This window comes from Acinonyx jubatus, chromosome C1, assembly GCF_027475565.1.
Source record: "Acinonyx jubatus isolate Ajub_Pintada_27869175 chromosome C1, VMU_Ajub_asm_v1.0, whole genome shotgun sequence".
Taxonomy (NCBI): Eukaryota; Metazoa; Chordata; class Mammalia; order Carnivora; family Felidae; genus Acinonyx; species Acinonyx jubatus.
The window spans coordinates 132,482,501-132,500,598 of NC_069381.1; the positions used below are offsets into that span (position 1 = coordinate 132,482,501).

The 18,098-nt window shown below is 37.3% G+C and overlaps 1 protein-coding gene across 2 annotated transcripts in view; it reads left to right on the top strand.

Moving 5' to 3' along the window:
* ARHGAP15 (Rho GTPase activating protein 15) overlaps nucleotides 1-18,098 on the top strand; it is a 609,886-nt gene that overhangs the window by 531,975 nt on the left and 59,813 nt on the right. For both annotated transcript variants that reach the window (XM_015062996.3, XM_053214988.1), the window contains one exon: nucleotides 16,217-16,322. In XM_015062996.3, coding sequence (XP_014918482.2) covers nucleotides 16,217-16,322 — 106 coding nt within the window. The remainder of the gene's footprint in view (nucleotides 1-16,216; nucleotides 16,323-18,098) is intronic.

Consider the following 18,098-nt stretch of genomic DNA (forward strand, 5'->3'; position numbering starts at 1 on the left):
GAGAAAGCCTTTGAATATAGTTTCCAAAAGAGACGAGAAATGGGTGTGGCTTAAAGGGATAGGTGTATTTCAGCACAAAATGAATATCAGCTTATTTTTTAACTTCAAAATACTACCATGAAATCTCATCCTTGAACTAGTGCTATGTTTATAAGTTTTAGTTTCCACTCTTCAGAAGTTCAGTCCAATAAGCAATATAATACTCTAAGAAAAGATTTGTTTGAGGAAGAAACAGAAATTAGAACATGGAACTAAAATATATTTACATACAAGGCCCTGCGGGATCAGCTGCCTTTCTTCAGGTTGCAAATATATAGTACTGTGCACCGTGGCACTTTCTATCTTCTGTGTTCTCCCTGCAGTCACCCTTAGCCCAATATTTTCAGCCATGAGAAGAAAGTGTCAAATTTTGACTTTGCTTTCTTGATTCTGGAATATATTCACGAAACAAGAAAGTAACTGCAACAGACATACCTAGAAGAAAGTCTAGTACGTTAGTTTCCTAGAAATGGTTTCATCTGTGAAAATAGCATGTTTTCCTGTGTCATAGAGCAACTGAAGGTTATCATGTGTACCAAACGTGGAGAATTATCTTTATTATCAAGATAGCACATACTCATTACAGGAAATTTGGAAAACGAATTTTAAAAATGAAAGAAAATCATCCATACCGCTCTTCAAAGAGAACTTCTGGTTAATATTTTGGTATGTTTTCTACTAGGCTTTTCAGTAAACTATTTAGTAAAGACACATAATTATGTGGTATCTAAGCAATTATACAAGCTTATTTTAAATAGTCTCTTGTAACAGATTATAAAAGTAATAAATATTTATTGAGGCTAACTTGAACAGAAAAGTAAAAAGAAGAAAGTTAAAATCATTCTAAATTTCATCACCATATTCTGGGGATATTTCTTTCTGACCTGTTTGCTTGACATTTTTTCCCTAGCCTACTTAGATTCTTTAAAAAAAAAGTATGTCACGTAGGAAAATTCATATACAATCCCTATTACTACTTGATTTGTCAGTCTTTATCACTTCAACTCTCCCCAGACTCAGTTTTTTCAACACAATTATTATAGATACAAAGCATGTTTACCAAAGAGTCTTAGCAATGGGAGTAAACATTCTGCTGTTCTCTGAGGCTTTGATTATGAAAAGGGGAAGAGAGGTCTTGTTTAGTAACTCTCCAGTGCGATGTTCCAATAAGGGTGTTAGCTAGCAAATGCCAGGACTGACTAGCACCAGTCACCATTTCAAATGGTCATCATATGTCCCCAGAGCTTTCACCTGAACTGTGAAGAGAAGACCACTCTTGGTCTGAGAATGAAACAGAAGCCAAAGAGAAATAATCCAATAGTGCCTTCTGAGTTTTGGGTCCAAACTAAATAGATACTTAGTTTTGTTTATAATGTCTCTATTTTTGAGTTACAAATTTTGATTCATCACTTGGTAGGCTTACATAAACCTTCCAGTAAACTTTTCAAGAAAACAGTGCTATTATAAATCTCTGCATGAATGAGAATGTCTTTTTGTTGTTTTAACATACAAAAGATAACACGAGAGTTTTGGGGCCACGATTTTCATCCTATGAACAGTAGATACTGCTTTGTTTTACTTTAGAATTTAGGGAAATAAGTCTTAGGAAAGTCTGAGGAAGCTTACTTTGTCTTCTTTTTGTTCGAATACTTGTAGGATTATCCTTGATCTTTATCACTTCAAAGCTTTGCCAAAATACGTCTAGGTAGCGTCTTTACTCGGTGGAGTTTTCTTAGAATCCGGCCATCATTTTAAATACTCAGATAGTGTTGTTGTTGTTGTTGTTGTTGTTGTTGTTGTTTATTCTCAGAATTTTGCTTTAATTTTGCCTTGATTATTGTATACCTTTCAAATGTTCTGGTTTCTCCCTAAAGGATACTTACAAATCATAGTCTCTCAATTCTCTGACTTCCAACATGTCTTTTTCCTATCATTTTTTTTCATTTCCACATTCTGGGGAAGCTTCTCTAGTTTGGCATCCATATCACTGAATGGAATTTTTGGCGGTTGAAAAAAAAGTACTTTGCATTCTTAGTTTTCCCACTGTCTTTCTCCTCACTATCTCCTTGCCCTCTTATCCTATCCACCCTATTCATCTTTCCATCTTACCCTACTCTCTCCTTATGGAGGCCTGCTGCTCCTTTTCATTCGAATCTTTGATGTTTCAAATTCTATTGAAGGTGCTAAATAGTTTCCTATTTGTCTCATGGTCATTGTGAAAGTTCTGCGCTTCTGAGCATTGTTCTCTTATCTGAAATGAGTGTTTTTAAAAGTCATGCACTGTGGTAAATTTTGTTGTGTTTAGTCATCTCAAAAGGTGAAAATGTAACCAAACACACATATTGCCTTTTACCCGCTGCCTCATTTTGAGTCAAATCCTTGTCTTGGAGCTATGCCCAAATGACAAATTGATAACCATAGCTCTTATATGAATTCTTACCTAGCATATTTAGTATCTTATGGCCCCACCACCTTGATATTGAAGATCCTCTCCCACTATATTCCTTAACTCACTCAACTCTCAAAGATGAAATACATAAATAAAACATTAGAATTCGAAGAATTTATTCCTAACAGAATTTTTACCAGTCTCCATCCCTCCTACATTTTACATATGGGATGACAGTGTCTGCTGTAATCTGTGCCATGATCAGAGCATCCTTCCTGCCTTCCACTCTCAGACTCCTCAGTTATTTTATGAAAACCACTATCTCCAAATTATTACAGGTGAAAAAGGAGTCCTGGTCTATAGTTAGAATGGGAGAGGACTGGTGAGAAAGAAAATAGAGAAAACAGTCACACTACTCAACGGGATTAGCTCTGTAAAAAGGAGAGTGCTGCCCAGTGTTTCAGGTTGGCATAGACCTTGAAACTGATTTTGAGACCAGACAGTTGAAGAAAGAGAAGGACGTATCTGTTTCCAGAAAGTCAAGCTCTCTGGTTCAATAGCTCCATAGCTCAGGTGGTCCCACCACCTGGCATTTTCCAATTAAATTCAATCTGTCTTCAAGGAAATTATCCTTAGTTCCTTGACACCATGTTGATTGGCAGCTCCTGTTTATTTTAGGAACTCTAGTCTGTTTTCTTTGTGTTCAAGCAGAGTTAGTGACAGGTTCCAAGAGGTGGTTAGGTGTTGCCAACCAGATGCCACTTTAAACCAAAAGTCAAGATTTGCATCACCTCTTTTTACAGGCTATCACATTGAAAGTTTGCATTCAAATTCTCCTTTGGAGTGTGACCTCTGCCTATGACTTCTCCTTTACATTTGCGTCTTTACCTGGAAATGGAAACAGGCCTCAGAGGAGGATATTTATTTTTAGTCCTGCCATTTGCAAGGCCCTTTGAACTTCTAAGAAGATGCTTAGAATGACAAATGTAAATCAATCATGTATCGTCATGATAGATTTCAAAGTATTATTTTTCCATCTGGGGAATTTTTCTTTTCATTATCTAAATTACACCTTCGTTCTTCATAAAGAGAATTTTGGACTTTACACTATAGGAAAAAAAAAGTTGCTATTGGCTTGAATTGCTGGTAAGGTGGTGTGCGAATGGCCTCAAGTTATACATTTGCAGAGGAAATATCATCCAGATGCTCAAGTCAGCCTTTTCTTGGCAGACAACTAAGAACCACACCGAAACGGAGTTTAAAATCTTTAACAAAGGAATTCCACAATCTCTTACCTTTGGAATGGACATTAATTAAAAGAAACAGTCATATCCCCTGTGATCAGAGTTTAACTACTATTAATCAGAGTTCACCACACAATTAACACTTTGAACTGATTAGCAAATGGAAATCATAGCAAGAAATTTTGAGGTTAGGTTAGTGACTGGATGTATTCTCTTACCCAAATCGCTGTACCTCATCTTTTCAAAGGCAAAAAAATTAAGCACTCACTCCAGTCATAACGAACTGGGCAGATTTTGTTTTTGGTGAGGTGTTTGCCGTTACATATTGCACATAATGTATGGCACTGTTAGGAGGAAAAAATTGGAGTCAAAGTGGCTGGAAAGTTAGGTCTGCTCTGTAGCACTGTGAGATTGTTGACATCTGCCGAGGTTGGAGCGCTCAGTAAGCAGGAAATGGGGTGTCACTCTGAGTGGTAGTTTACCATTACCCTGGCATCCTAATGAAGTGTCTGCAGTGCACAGAGCTTCTGGATGGCATCTTAACGCACGGCTAAGCAAAAGCACTTCTCTCCCTGTCACTGTCATCCATCTGCCTGCACCCTACTGTAGCCAATGGGATGGAACCATGCTACAATGTGCTATAAGCCATTTAGAGTTGCACATTGCATAATCAGTCCCATCAAATATGTAAAAAATGGCTATTATTGGTTATTTTCCTCAAACTCTGGCACCTGGAGTTTGATACATTAAAGTTAAACTTTCCGAGGGCTGTTTATGCTATTAATTCCACTTTCCCTCTACTGTCTAAATGGGAAAGAGTCTTAAGTCCTCATTGTCTTAAGTCCTGTTAATGGATTGAAAGAGTTGTATGAATATTCATTAAAAACTTCACTGTGCATCACACTTGGTGAATTCATCAATTTACAATATAATGGAATGGTCATTTTCTTTGAGATAACCATTTTTAAGAAAAGGACAAAGAATAAATCAAGTCAAATCACAGATTGGTTGTTTTCGTCTTAGAGCACATTATTTAGTTTGCAGTGATTGTCTGAGGTCTTTCAATAGATTTCGTTAAAGGCACAGTGTATTTCACCAAGCACGTTTATGTTTTTAAGCTAGTTTTGTCAATACCGATGATTAATTTTGTTGCTCTAACATTACCTCCGATGAAATTCAAATGCAGTGGAAGGGAGGATGTCTGTTATTAGGTGTCATAAGTAGAGTAGGGTGTGTGTAATCCTCCGGAAACTTCTAGATTGACCGTGTCTGGTCCTCCAGAGCAGCTGGGCTCTCATGGCAAGAATTGGAGTGGTAAGATGGCCACAAAGTTGAGAAGGAGCTTTCTGCAATAGGCAGGGGCAAAAGGAATCTGCCAAATTGGGGGTGGAGGGCGTGGGGGTGGAGTTAGACAAACAAGAGGGCACCACATAATTCGGTTGCATCAGGAATTTTTCGCAGACATTAAAACTATGGTAAACATACCAGCGGGGAGGCTTGCACTGCGGCACAGTGGGAAGCTGAAAGCGTCTGCCCGCGCTGTGCCTGGCTCGAACCACTGCTAGAAGTCTCCGACATTCATTAGCACTCAACGATTCACCCAGTTCCCCAGAAAAGGAGAAAAATCCAAGCAGCAAAGCCCCTGGCTAATTATTGGAAGCACTCCCAGGTTGCAGTATTTGGCGGGAGGGTGGGGGGGAGGCAATAATGGCAGAAAAATGTTAAACTAGAACAAAAGAGTCATTCTGAAATAGAAGAATAAAAAAGCTTGTTTGTTTGTTTGTTTGTTTGTTTGTTTGAAATCAGTGTAGCCTTTTTCTGATTGGTAAGGCAGTGTGTTGGTATACTGGACCACTGCTTTCCAATGAAATCTTAGAAGACTGAACCAAAAAGTGTGCGCAACTCATCTTAAGCAGTAAAAGGACACGTTAATTTCACAAATGACCTCCTCCAACCACCCCCTCCTGCGCCACACCCAAATTTATGCAAGCATGTCTGGCAGGTTCCTGAAACAGAAACTGTTTCCTTTGGAAGAAATGCAGAATAATATAAAAATTAATGTGTAACCAAATGTAACAAGGGCAGCAAACGAATGCACTTCAGTGCAAAATATTGCACATCAGGTTAAAGTTTCTATCACACCCCTTAAAGAATGGAGTTATTTGGGGGGGGGGGGAATATATATATATATATATATATATATATATATATACACATATATATTGGTTTTATCAAAGGGAGAGTGGTCTGCTATTGATGCCCATAAACATTTAAAATGGTAATTTTTTTAATGGAATGATAGGTGTTTATTTTTTGCTAAATTCAGCCTTGGGAATCTGGTTTCTTCATTCATATCCCCCCAGCTGCTGTCAGCATTATAGCACATCGGCTTTCCTTCATGTGCGAATATTTCTCCAGAACTCATTTGCAAAAGAGCCGAAGCAATATTAAAACACCACATCCAAGCCTCTTTTAAACACACAAAGAAATGGGAAAACACATCAGAACTAGACCATTGAGAAAATCCTCCTTTCAAATTTACTGTTTGCTTCACATGCTAGTATAAAATATCCCACAAAGTCCCGTTTGTGATCCATTTGAAACAATCTTGATTTGCTTAAATTGTCACATTCTTCTTGCACATTTCTTCCTAAATGCAAAAATGGCAAGGAGTTCTCCTCCCTCTTCATTATAAAAGTGCAGAATTTCTGGCTTGTTTATTCCTAATGGAACACTTGAGGAAGAAGAAAATATATAAATATCTCTTTCAGAAGATTAGTTGTCTCAATCTTTTTAAAAGAGAGGATTTGTTCATTTCTTCCCCATGGTAAACAACTTGGGCTCTTCACTGCAATTTTCCATTGTCAAATTAATGCATTTCACTTCAATGACTTGGTCTCATGGTTCTAAAACATGGTACCTTTTAATATCCTCATTTCTTCTATATAATATGTTAACTTAAATGATTAGGACATAGATAAGGATAGAACCCAAGCATCTTTTTAAACAAATTTGTTGGCGGAAACTTCTACCCCATTGTAACGTGCTAAAACAACAGACTCACAATCTGGCAAAATAAAAGTATTATTTTCTCCCCCTGAGAACACATTTCCAAGCTAAGGATTTCAGGCAAGAGATGGCATTAGTGTTTTGAGGGTTTCAAATCAAGCATCGGAAATTTTGTTTGATCTACTGGTAAATACTCTATTGGCAAGGTCAGGAACAGAAAAAGTCTGCCCACCAAGACAGAAAGGAGAATAAGCATTTGAAACAACAACAACAACAACAACAACAACAGCAAAAGTAGACCGTTTATCAACGTCAATTTCTAAAAGTACTGGCCAGTCCCTTCCCAGAATGTGAAGGAAAGTCCCCTAACTATAATAAAAGTATCTCCATATGTTCACCTACTGTCTACATAGTTCTTCAAAAATTATATTAAGGGTATTAATGAAAAAAATGGCTAGTATTTTCAAGAAACTATAAAGAGAGAGAGAGAGATGGAGAGGAAAGCAAGCTGTGGCAAAAAACCTGGGCTCAGCAGCTTTCTGGGGGAAATGGTGAAATGTGACTATGTGATTTATAATGAGAAAAGGTATCTACAACATACAATTTTCTACCTAGCTGCAAATAATAATTCATAGTGATGTCCCTTCCAGATAAAAGACCTTTGCTATGTAGGACCCATGTGGTAAAATGATCATGATAAATGTCAGACCAGTGCAGGTAACGGCTTTACAAACCATTAAGATTAGCTGGCTCTTTTTTCTGATGATAACAGTAACCATGCTGTGACTCTATGTGGTAATAATATCTCAGTCCTGATAAATGCCAGAGCCAGGCAGAGGTGTTTATCATTCCCAGTTCAGAAATGCTGACTAAAGTTACCACATGTTGCCTGTTTTTCTTCTTTTACAATAAGTCTCACAATTAAAAAATAAAGCTGAATCACAAAATTATTTTATTCCCCCTTTCTTAAAGGATTGTGACGCTTGTGCTATTAACTCTCCTCTGTTCTCAGTGTCACTGTGTGGCCATGTCAAATGGATTGGCTGGAAAAACAGTTCACCTACCAAGCACTAACTCCTCTTCAGAGGTCTTTTGCTCAAAATGAATAGTTACGGATAAGTTTAATATGCTTTTTTTAAAGAAATTTACGTTTAACCTAAAAGACGGGGAAAATATTTTTTTAGTTCACATTTTTCTTAATTGTGTGACAAGTCCTAGTTGTTTTTAAGTGAGATTTTTAAATCCCCTAGAAATAGTTTAATTCACCTACCAGTGGAAAGAGGTAGACACATATTAAAAACTTCAAATCTAGAAAAGTATTTGTAAGATTTCTACCCTCATGAAAATGTACAAAGATAATGCTTAATATAAATAGCTACTTGAATAACTTGAAAAGAATTACTGGTTTATGATTAGAAAGATGTCAAATGACTCAAAACGGTAACTCGTGTGTGTGTGTGTGTGTGTGTGTGTGTGTGTGTGTGTGTGTGTGTGTGTTTTAAGCTTGTAAAAGCAGATATGCTTGAATAAGTATAGTTTAAAGAAAATTCTCACAGGAGAACTGAATTTCAAAGAAATAAACTAGCGAGCTTTATTTTCTCAGCACAGACTATCGCCTGAGGATGAATTAGTATCATTTGTAAGTTACAGAAATATACTTGGCCACCATGACACCTCCAAAATTACTTTGAAAACAAGAAATTCTAGGGAGGACAATACAATCACACTTTTTCCTGTAAAGTTCGCTACTGGGGTGTCAGCCATTGCTTTCCTCTTCAATTCACACAAAGAGGAGTGTTGCTGCAAAATTCAGGAAATGGTGTTTGAGAGACAGGTTTAGGTTGGTGAATTTTAGGAAACGCTTCATCCTACAACTAGTTGCACCAAAGCAATAATACCCTTTATTAAAAGTTACTACTGGGGTGCCTGGGTGGCTCAGTTGGTTAAGCCTCTAACTTCAGCTCAGGTCATGATCTCCCGGTTCATGGGTTTGAGCCCCCCATCAGGCTCTGTGCTGACAGCTCAGAGCCTGGAGCCTGCTTTGGATTCTGTGTCTCCCTCTCTCTCTGCCCCTTCCCCGCTCGTGCGCTCTCTCTCTCTCTCTCTCTCTCTCTCAAAAAATAAATGAACATTAAAATTTTTTAAGGTACTATTAAAACTTGAATACTTTTTCCAAATTTGCCCTCAATGTAAGGTCAATGCACCTGATGTGCCTAGAATAACATGGGTATAGTCACATGAAAAAGTAAAGGTGATTTAATTACTTGCCTGAATGTATTTGGGGGAATGTATAAAGAAGTTAAGAATAATAATTCTAAGTCCTTCCTAAAATGATTAAATAAAATTTTACATTTGTTGATTTAGTGTTAGGTACATATCTCAATTCTTTTGAATTTTTTGGTATAAGGAGCTAACACTTCAGAAACAATATGAGTTTAACAATCAATTTAGAGGGCCCCTTTAGTCAGAAGAAACATGTAAACTTCACTGATCCTGACATTATGATATGTCTTAAATTTAAATATCTCTAATGTCATATTGTGTATTACATCTGCCCCCCAGGGTTGTCAAATGACAGAAAACAAGAATCAACTTTGTATCTGCCACAGGTTTGCACGTAGCACTTAATTAATATTTTTTTCTTCAACCATGTACACATGTCTATGTTTAACACTCTAAAAAAATTTATTTAAGAACTAGGTTTTTTTTCTTTCAACTTTCTAATTAACTTCTTTAATTTTCTAATTCTTCATTACCAGAGAATAAGAGTAGAGACGGAGAGAGATCAAGGTTGCACTTAACAAGGTTAGGTTTGCTCCTAAAGGCCAGCCTCCTCCTGCACAATAACCAGAAATGGTCTCTGGAAATGATACTAAAGTAGACACCATGCTGAAGCTTTCCTCGCAGGTTAAGGAATCCATGGACTTATGGCAATCAGTTAGCCATAGTATTTTCACTACTGACATTTATTAGCTATGGAGAGTTATTTCATCTTTAAAATTATTCCTTAAAGCCTTCTTTATTCAAAAATCAGACAAAATATTAACATCTCTTGGAAGGAGAAACTCGGCATACAAGTGTGCCAGGGCAGTGATCCATTCTAATTCTCAGGCAATCCGCACGAGAGAGAGACAGAGGTCTTACCTGAGGCCAGTATTCAGTTCCTGGTGCATCTTTCGTGCCCTGCAAGTTACATACCTCCGTTCTCAAGTTGAACTGTTCTGACATAGATTATCATCACCCAAAGTCAAACTTACCAGGTATCTGCAGGCATTGAGAATGTGCTTTCCTTTTAATTAAATACAAAACAAGGCTTTTCTGGTTCAGAGGGAGATGGCTAGTGGGGTGGTTAGAATCTTAAAAAAATTGCAATTGCCAACCACAGGTTAGCCTGAAGCCATGGTTATTCCTAGTTTATGATATAATGACACTTCTATTTATGATACAATGTATCTACTTATGAATTATGACCAAACACTCTTTGATAATGGGCATGATTCTGAGGACTTAGAAAGATATCACATATTATAGGCTGTTCCTGTTTTTAGGAAAGGGTACTAAAGATTAATATTTATGGCTTTGTATGATTTTGGAAACAGCCTTGAACTATGAACAATCATGTGCCAACCCTGAGAGAGAGGATGATTCAAAAGAAAGATTTTCATTGGAAGAGGACTCACATTTAATAAGCACTCATTATCTGTGCATTGATGTGCACCGAAATGTTTAATTCTACAAACAGTCCTATGGGGTATGGGCTTTTTGGGGTTTTGAAGAATGCGAAGCATCAAAAATTCAAACAACATATCGTATGTTTCCCCAAATCATATAGCAGAATAAAATTCTCACCGAGTTCTTTCAGACTTCTTCATGGTATATGGCTTCTGTTATTTTATAACATGAATTTGAAGTATATGTTTATTTGAATCCATCTGTGAGTTCTGGATTTGCCCTCACATGCTTCTCCCTAAAGTAAATGTAAGTTACTTAAAGAAATTTATCAGGCAATTTACATGACTTGGATGATTCCTCAGCATCTACCTCAAGTTTTATAATTAAAAGGCATGTCCTCAGAGATTTGTATTCAGTTGTAGGGTACAGTAACACATAAAATGTTATCTGATGATACTCATTCTTCCTATAAGCCAGGGCAGTCTCTAAACTCGGAAATGGTCATGATACAAAAAATTAAGAGTTGAATAGAAACTCAATTGCTTTCTTCCAAATATGGCCCTAATGTATAAGAGACTACCATCTTTTTCTTACAGGATGCATTATACATTCCAGAATAACTTTAAGGAGCAGAACAGCTGTGATAATTGCTGACCTTTTTAAAACGAAGGGGTACAGTTGTCCTTTAAGAGTTACAGATAAATAGAATGAGTAGTACTACCAATATATTGGCTGCTGAGAGAATCTGGTCTTTTCTTCCTCTGGGTGAACCCACATAACAAAGAAGACTTAATTTTGGAAAATGATTTAACATGTGGCTATAAATAACTTAAGAATAATAAATGCATGGATGATAAGGCCAGAAAAGTGTCCAGAGGTCACCAGGTCCAGGGTTCTGCACTGCACAGAACTCTTTTCAATCATTGTATAACTTTATCTTATCTCTTTGCAGAAAAGGCATTTGGTTTTAAATGTCCTTGTTTTAGTAGCAACATTTCATGCAGATAAATGTAAATGTAACTCTCATAAACTATATTTTTAAAAAATGTGTCCTCAAAACCATGAATCAGGGCAAAACTATAAAGCCACATCCTTATCATAACATTAAAGTCTATTTCACATCACGTAGAAGCTGTTACTTCTCTAAGTAGCCTGGAGTTGTTTTTCAAGAAGTTCATTTACAACAGAGTTTCATGTAGTTTGAGACTATGGGGCCAGGTGGGTGAGGGATAGGCATTAGGAAGAAATCGTTTCCTATTTTACTATTTTAACACGGACATGTAAGTTGTACGTATTTTTACATAGACATTTCTTGCCACCCAACAGTGGCAACAATGAAGCACTACAGAAAGGTTTTGTGTGCAGTTAGAGAGGAGGTTATGTTCACAGCTTAGAGACTGGTGAGGCAGTTGGGATATGGTTAGAGAACTAAAACAGAGGTAGTATAAAGCATAGAGTAAATACAAAAATAAGTCATACAGGGATGAGGTTAGGGGCAAATGTGAGGGAAAGGGTGGAGAATTATGGAGTTGCTTGTTACTGGAAACATGTTGCAGAAGTCTCACAATTTACCTAAGAGATTCTCTAATTCTCCATAAAGAAGAAGTTCTCCCCTTTCCCTTAGGTCATAATGTAAAAAAAAGTCAGAGGTATCTCAAAGTCTTCTCAAAACTCTCAATACTTCACAATAACGAGAAACCATATGCTGAAGGAGGAATATTAATAGAAAATGCTATGTTTCAGTGCTCACTGAATCAAATGAAGACGGGTGACACATCTTTAGTAAGCTGTATATGAATCTTAGCTCGTTAACCAGTCCTGTATTATGTATGTGGATTCCAATTCCTTATATGACACGTCAATAAACCAGATCTGAAAAGATGTCACTTCAATTTTAATGTATCCAATTGTATTTTTAGATGTTCTTCCACTTAGAAGTATTTGCGTTATTTCCTGATTCTACAAGCTATGAAAGAGTGGGTGTGGTATTGATTTGAAGGGGAAACCACTGCTTTCCTATAACCTTTTCAAAGATTTTGTTCTGCTTATGTTGTAAGGAAAGCAAATTTCTCTTCCTTAGTAATACTCCAGTTCTCTCTGAACCATTGTTCACTTCCCCCTCCAGTACTTAAATATAGCATAGCCACACAATGCGTGAACCACTATGCAATTGTGCAATTTCTCAAGTGTGTGTGAACGTAGAGAAAGAAAGAGAAAATATTCCTATGAAGTAGCCTTCGTGTAGAATGCTTCTTATAAGCAGATATGGGAACCACCATATACTTTTATAAGGATTCTTAAATGTAACTGAATTGCCCACCGATCCGATCATCAGTCCCTGTTGATCACAAAGTATCTAGTGTGCTGTGAAATGTCAGGCTACCATGGCAATTGTATTGTCACCAACGGGCAGCAACTCAGTTCGAGTACTGGCAACTGCACTTTGGCTGACCACTACAACCAGGTAGAATGCTTACTGCTGAAAATAAACATGAACCAGACACAGCATGGGCCTCAAAAAAGGGGTGAATATTTGTGGGTGAATAAAGGGGTGAGAAAGGGGTGAATATTTGTGGAGTATGTACTTTTTACTAGTCATTATGCTAGGTACATTGCATACTATCTTGTTTAATCCATAAAACTAGCCTTTTAGATATTATTCAAAGAAAGTGAGAAACTTGTCCAAGACCACACAGATAATAAAAAGCCGTTGCAGAATTCAAACCAAAGTCAGTGTATTCTAATCCATGTTCAGGGTTTTCATTTGTTCGATAATTCTGTCTTCATTCATTTAACCCTCTATGTGCCAGTATAAAATCTGTCCAGCTTTATAGGAAAATTCCCAGCTTAATGGGAGAACTTAAAAGGCATTCAAGCCATGGAAACACCATGTGGAATGTTGTATAAATAGAATGTCCTAAGTGCAAAGGAACACACAAGAGAGAGAACTGACTCTGTCTCGGGCAGTTCATAGTTCTTCTACCTGATGGTTAAACAAGCTTATTAAAGTTTTAATTCCGGCTCAAGCACCATGGCAGTGACCTTGAAAATGTAAATATTTCTGATTAAGCAACCCCCAACGTTTCTTAAACCTGAGTCATATGTTCCCTGTAAAGCTGAGGTTTGCTGTTAGATGTAGCCATTTTAGGCCACCGTCCACCTAATCGTCTGTCAAACTTAACTTATGACTGCTCCTTCTGTCCCCAATGTCAACTGGTCGCTTTTTTGGAGACTCTGATGCTGACCTGATTATTATGATGGCGAGAGATCTCAGTGAAATTGGAAATTTCCTCTCCTCTTCCTTCCTCTCCTCTCCCAATATCATCTTTATTGCTTGAACCAAGTAGTTCACCAGGTCCTCAGGTAAATGATACCTACTAGCATCATACCAACTATGCAGAATGTGTCCACCTCGTGAATATGTAAATGCGCGTATAAGTATTTGCAGATGTATGTGTATATATGTATTTAGATGTGAATTATATATAATCATTGGTGTGTGGTATCAGCTTCAGATGACTAAATACAAAGTATCCAAGTATCCCTAAGAGCTCTGTCCTGGACATACTACACAAATTTCACTCTCCTCTTTATTGAGCTGTTTTACTTATTTTTTCTGAGTTAGTTATATCCCACAGCCTCCAGCTGGTCCTATGTAGCATCACATTGTCTTACCATCATTGAGCAACAAGGGGGCTTTCTACCCTTTCGGCAGAAAGATTGTATCTGCTGTATTCCATGATGTTGCAACTGGCTTTTCTTTTTCTTTCTCTCTCCTTTTTTATTTTTGTAATTTCTCTCTCTCTCTCTTCCCCTTTGTCTCTTTCATTTGCAGTTGTTTAATCCATATTATGTTGGAACTCTTCTAAGAATAACTGCAATTTTGAAAGCTCTAACTGTGGGAGGCATTATTTATAGGCCTTTGTGGTTTTGGGAGGAAGAAGAAAAGTTTCCAAGCAGAGTTCTACTAGGAAGATTGCCCCCCACTCCACTGTTGCCAAATACCATCTTTTGCAGGATATTTTCCTATAATTCCTTATTAAAAGTTTCTTTTGCAACAGTGTACTTAAAAAAAAAAAGAAAAACCTTCCAGCTTCTGAACTAACTCTTTCTTACGCTACTCTGTAAAGTTTATATACCTCATAACAGGTGATAATGAATTGGGCTTTTAGAAGCACTTTGTATTAGGAATTGTGTTTGGCTTTAGTATCAGAGACTCATCTTCAAAGCCTTTGGTCCAATCTGGCTGATTTTCTTACGTTAAAGAAACCCAGAGACTGTACAGGACTGATTTGACTCCTTCACAGATTCAGAGAAACTTCTTCCAGCTGAGTGGAGTCAATTCTCAAGGTCATTTGATGGTACAACCATTCCATTTACATTTTGAGGAGCAGAAAGGTAAAAAGGCTAAAAAGCTAAGTCAGCTCCTGGCACATGGCCTCTCCAGAAGTTCTATCACTTTGACTGAAGTCGCATTGGCCTGATGTGGTCACATGTTCACTCCAGCTGCCAAGGAGGTTGGGAAAGGAACTCTTTTAGTAGAGTATACAGCCATCCCCTCAACAATGGATTGTCTTGCCAAGAAGAAGAGAATAAATATTGGGTGGATGTGTGCCTTACATATTATTCTTCTATATCGTCTTTTCCAACAGTGACCTCTTAAGGATCACCAGGAGCTCTGTAAGTTAGAGACAGAATATAGAAAGTAAAGGTACCTAAGTCAATTTGCATAAAGTATTTAAGTTGAATAAGTAATCACAGTTCAAAGTCCTGGTTAAAATTATGGTAAGATGAATTCCCTAGATGCTAAGTAAGTCAATTCTTATTATGCCATCCATGCCCTTGAAGGAAAAGAGAAACAAAATGAAAGAAAGCAATCTAGGCGGTATGTAGTTTTAAACAACCTACTATATTTTTGAAAATATATGTGACTAGGTATTATGCCTTCAATTTTTAATGTTTGCATTTTTTAATTTTATAGCAAAAAAATCTCTTAGGGAGAAAAGATAACATAGAAGAAATTTTAAAAAATTATTTACCCTTCCACAAAATCAAGTGAACAATAAAATATTGGTAATTTAATCACATTTTGTGTCCTCATCTGTTCATTTCCAACTGCTGCTATAACAAGTTATCACAACTCAGTGGCTTCAGACAACACAAACATATTATCTTACACTCATGAAGGTCAGAAGTCTGAAATCTGTCTCGCTGGGAAAAATCGAGGTGTTGGCACACCTGTGCTTCTTCTGGGGACTCTCTTTCCTTGACTTTTACAGTTATTAGAGGCTATCTTCGCTCCTTAGCCCATGGCTTTTCATCAAATAGCCACTTATTTTTCTGTTTCCATTGATACATCATCCTTTTTCTCTGACTCTGATCCTCCTGCTTTTCTCTTAACCACCTTTGTGATTTTACTGGACCTACCCAGATAATTCTGAAATAACCTCCGCATCTCAGAGACCCTAATTGAATCACATTGGCAAAGTCCCTTTTGTCATAGAAGGCAACATATTCACAGGTTTCAGAGATGAGGGCATGAACATCTTTGGAGAGCCGTTATTCACCCTACTGTGTCTTATAAAACACTAAAGAATTTATAAAACTGATTGAATAACTGATCTTAACAAGAAGACTATGTCAAAGCTACGCTGTTGCTGCTTGGTATTACTATGATCTACATCACAGTCAAACTAAAAAAAACTTCATGATAAGGACGTTGAATACACCTATACTCTTTGGTTGCTGATTAGGACTTTATGTTGCTACATCTTACTCCAAAGTTCTCCTAAGAAAATTCCCTCATACACCTATAAAATCTCTTTTTTTTTTCTAACCTTCCTTTTATTTATTTATCTTTCAGAAAAGCAAGACTACAACACAAGAATTGAAACTATAAAGTCTCTTGTGCAAAAACTCCCTCCACCAAATCGTGACACCATGAAAATTCTCTTTGGACATCTAACTAAGTAAGTTGTAAGGGGTTCTGATTGGGTCATCGTATTCTCATTTCTTATATAGCAGTATTGAATTTCACATCTCTCAGACAAGATTTTCCAAATGTATCTATCTCAAATTTTCCCCTTAGCCAGTGTAAGTCTTCCTGAAGAAGTTGGAGAATGTACTAAAGGTAGGAAGGAGAACCTATAAAAGGAACTTTTAAAATAATTTGTTTTTCCTGGTCTTTTCAGCAAGTAGATACTTGCTCATCTATTGTCATAACCTTAATCACAGCCATAGGATGGACTGTCTTCATTGTCTAGTGTAATGGGAAGAGCATGAAATAATTCAGAACTGAGTGCAAAACAAAGCTTCATCATGTAGCAAGTGCTATGACCACGAATAAGTTACTTACACTGTCTGAAATTCAGTTTCCTCATTTGTAAAACATTGATTCATATTGGTAAGGTGCCATCCATGTAAAAAGTTAAGAGAAGAGTATTGAAGGCAAAAAAAAAAAAAAAGCAAGTGTAAATACCCAGCGACCCACAGAGCTTGATGTATTTGAAAAGCAGGAAGCAAGCCAGAATAGTCAGAGCTTAATGAACTACAAGGATGGTGGTAGGAGTTAAGGTCCTAGCCATTAGATCAACTGGTATCAGATCACATAGGTTCTTGTGGGCCTCAGTGAGAGATTTGGATTGTATTCTAAATGCAATGAAAAACTGGGGCATCTGCGTGGCTCGGCCTGTTGAGCGTCCAACTCTTGATTTCAGATCAGATCATGATCCCGGGGTCATGTGATCAAGCCCCAAGTTGGGCTTCGTGCTGAGCGTGGAGTCTGCTTAGGATTCTCTCTCTCTCTCCCTCTGCCCCTCCCCCCAGCTCATGCGCTCTCTCTCTCTCTCTCTCTCTCTCTGTCTTTCACCTCTCTCTCTAAAAAATTAATAATAATAAAATAAATAAATACAAGAAAAAAACCATAAGGAGTGCTAAATTGAGGGAATATAAAAGATCACTCTGGCTGCCATGTGGAGAATTGATTTGTAAAATGGAAGCAAGGAGACCTGTACGGAGGCAACCATGGAGTCCAGGCAAGAGGTAATAATGGCTTATGTGGAGTCCTTAAAGAGATATATTGGTGATAGGTCAGGTTGGATCTGCTGCTGGTCAGAATACAGCTGGAAAAAGAAAGGAGAAAGCAAGTGTGCCTCCTAGGATTTGGGCTTAGGCACATGAAGAAATGGTAATACTACACAGATGGGTTGAATAAGAAGAGCAAACTAGAAAGCTCCATTTTGGACATGTTAAGTTGATATGGCTGGTACTCATTTGCTCTCTTTTAATACCTTCTTCAGATAAGACAGAGTGCAATACAAGTGATGAGGTTTTACCTTTTGCCATATACATATAGTAATGTTGATGCCTGATAGAGTGTCAAATAGATTGGACTGTTTTGCTTTTGTGAGATTAAATCTCCTTAATCATCCATTCCTTGGGTTGAGTCATTCCTACAGATTATTCAACCAATCCATTACATGCTTTTTACTTGTAAATTTAATACATATAATTGCACACACACAAAATTTAAGCAACAATGATGCATAGAGATTAAGAGGTAAAACTTGCCTACTGGTTACTCTTAGCCTGCTGAGCAGAAGTAACCAACATTTTTGTATGTATGCCTTCAGACCTGTGTTTAAGCACGTGCAAACATGTGTATATGGTTGTTATTGTGTTAAAGTTAATCATTTTGCACATATTGTTATGCAATATTTTGCAACTCATGGACAGCCTTCCATTTC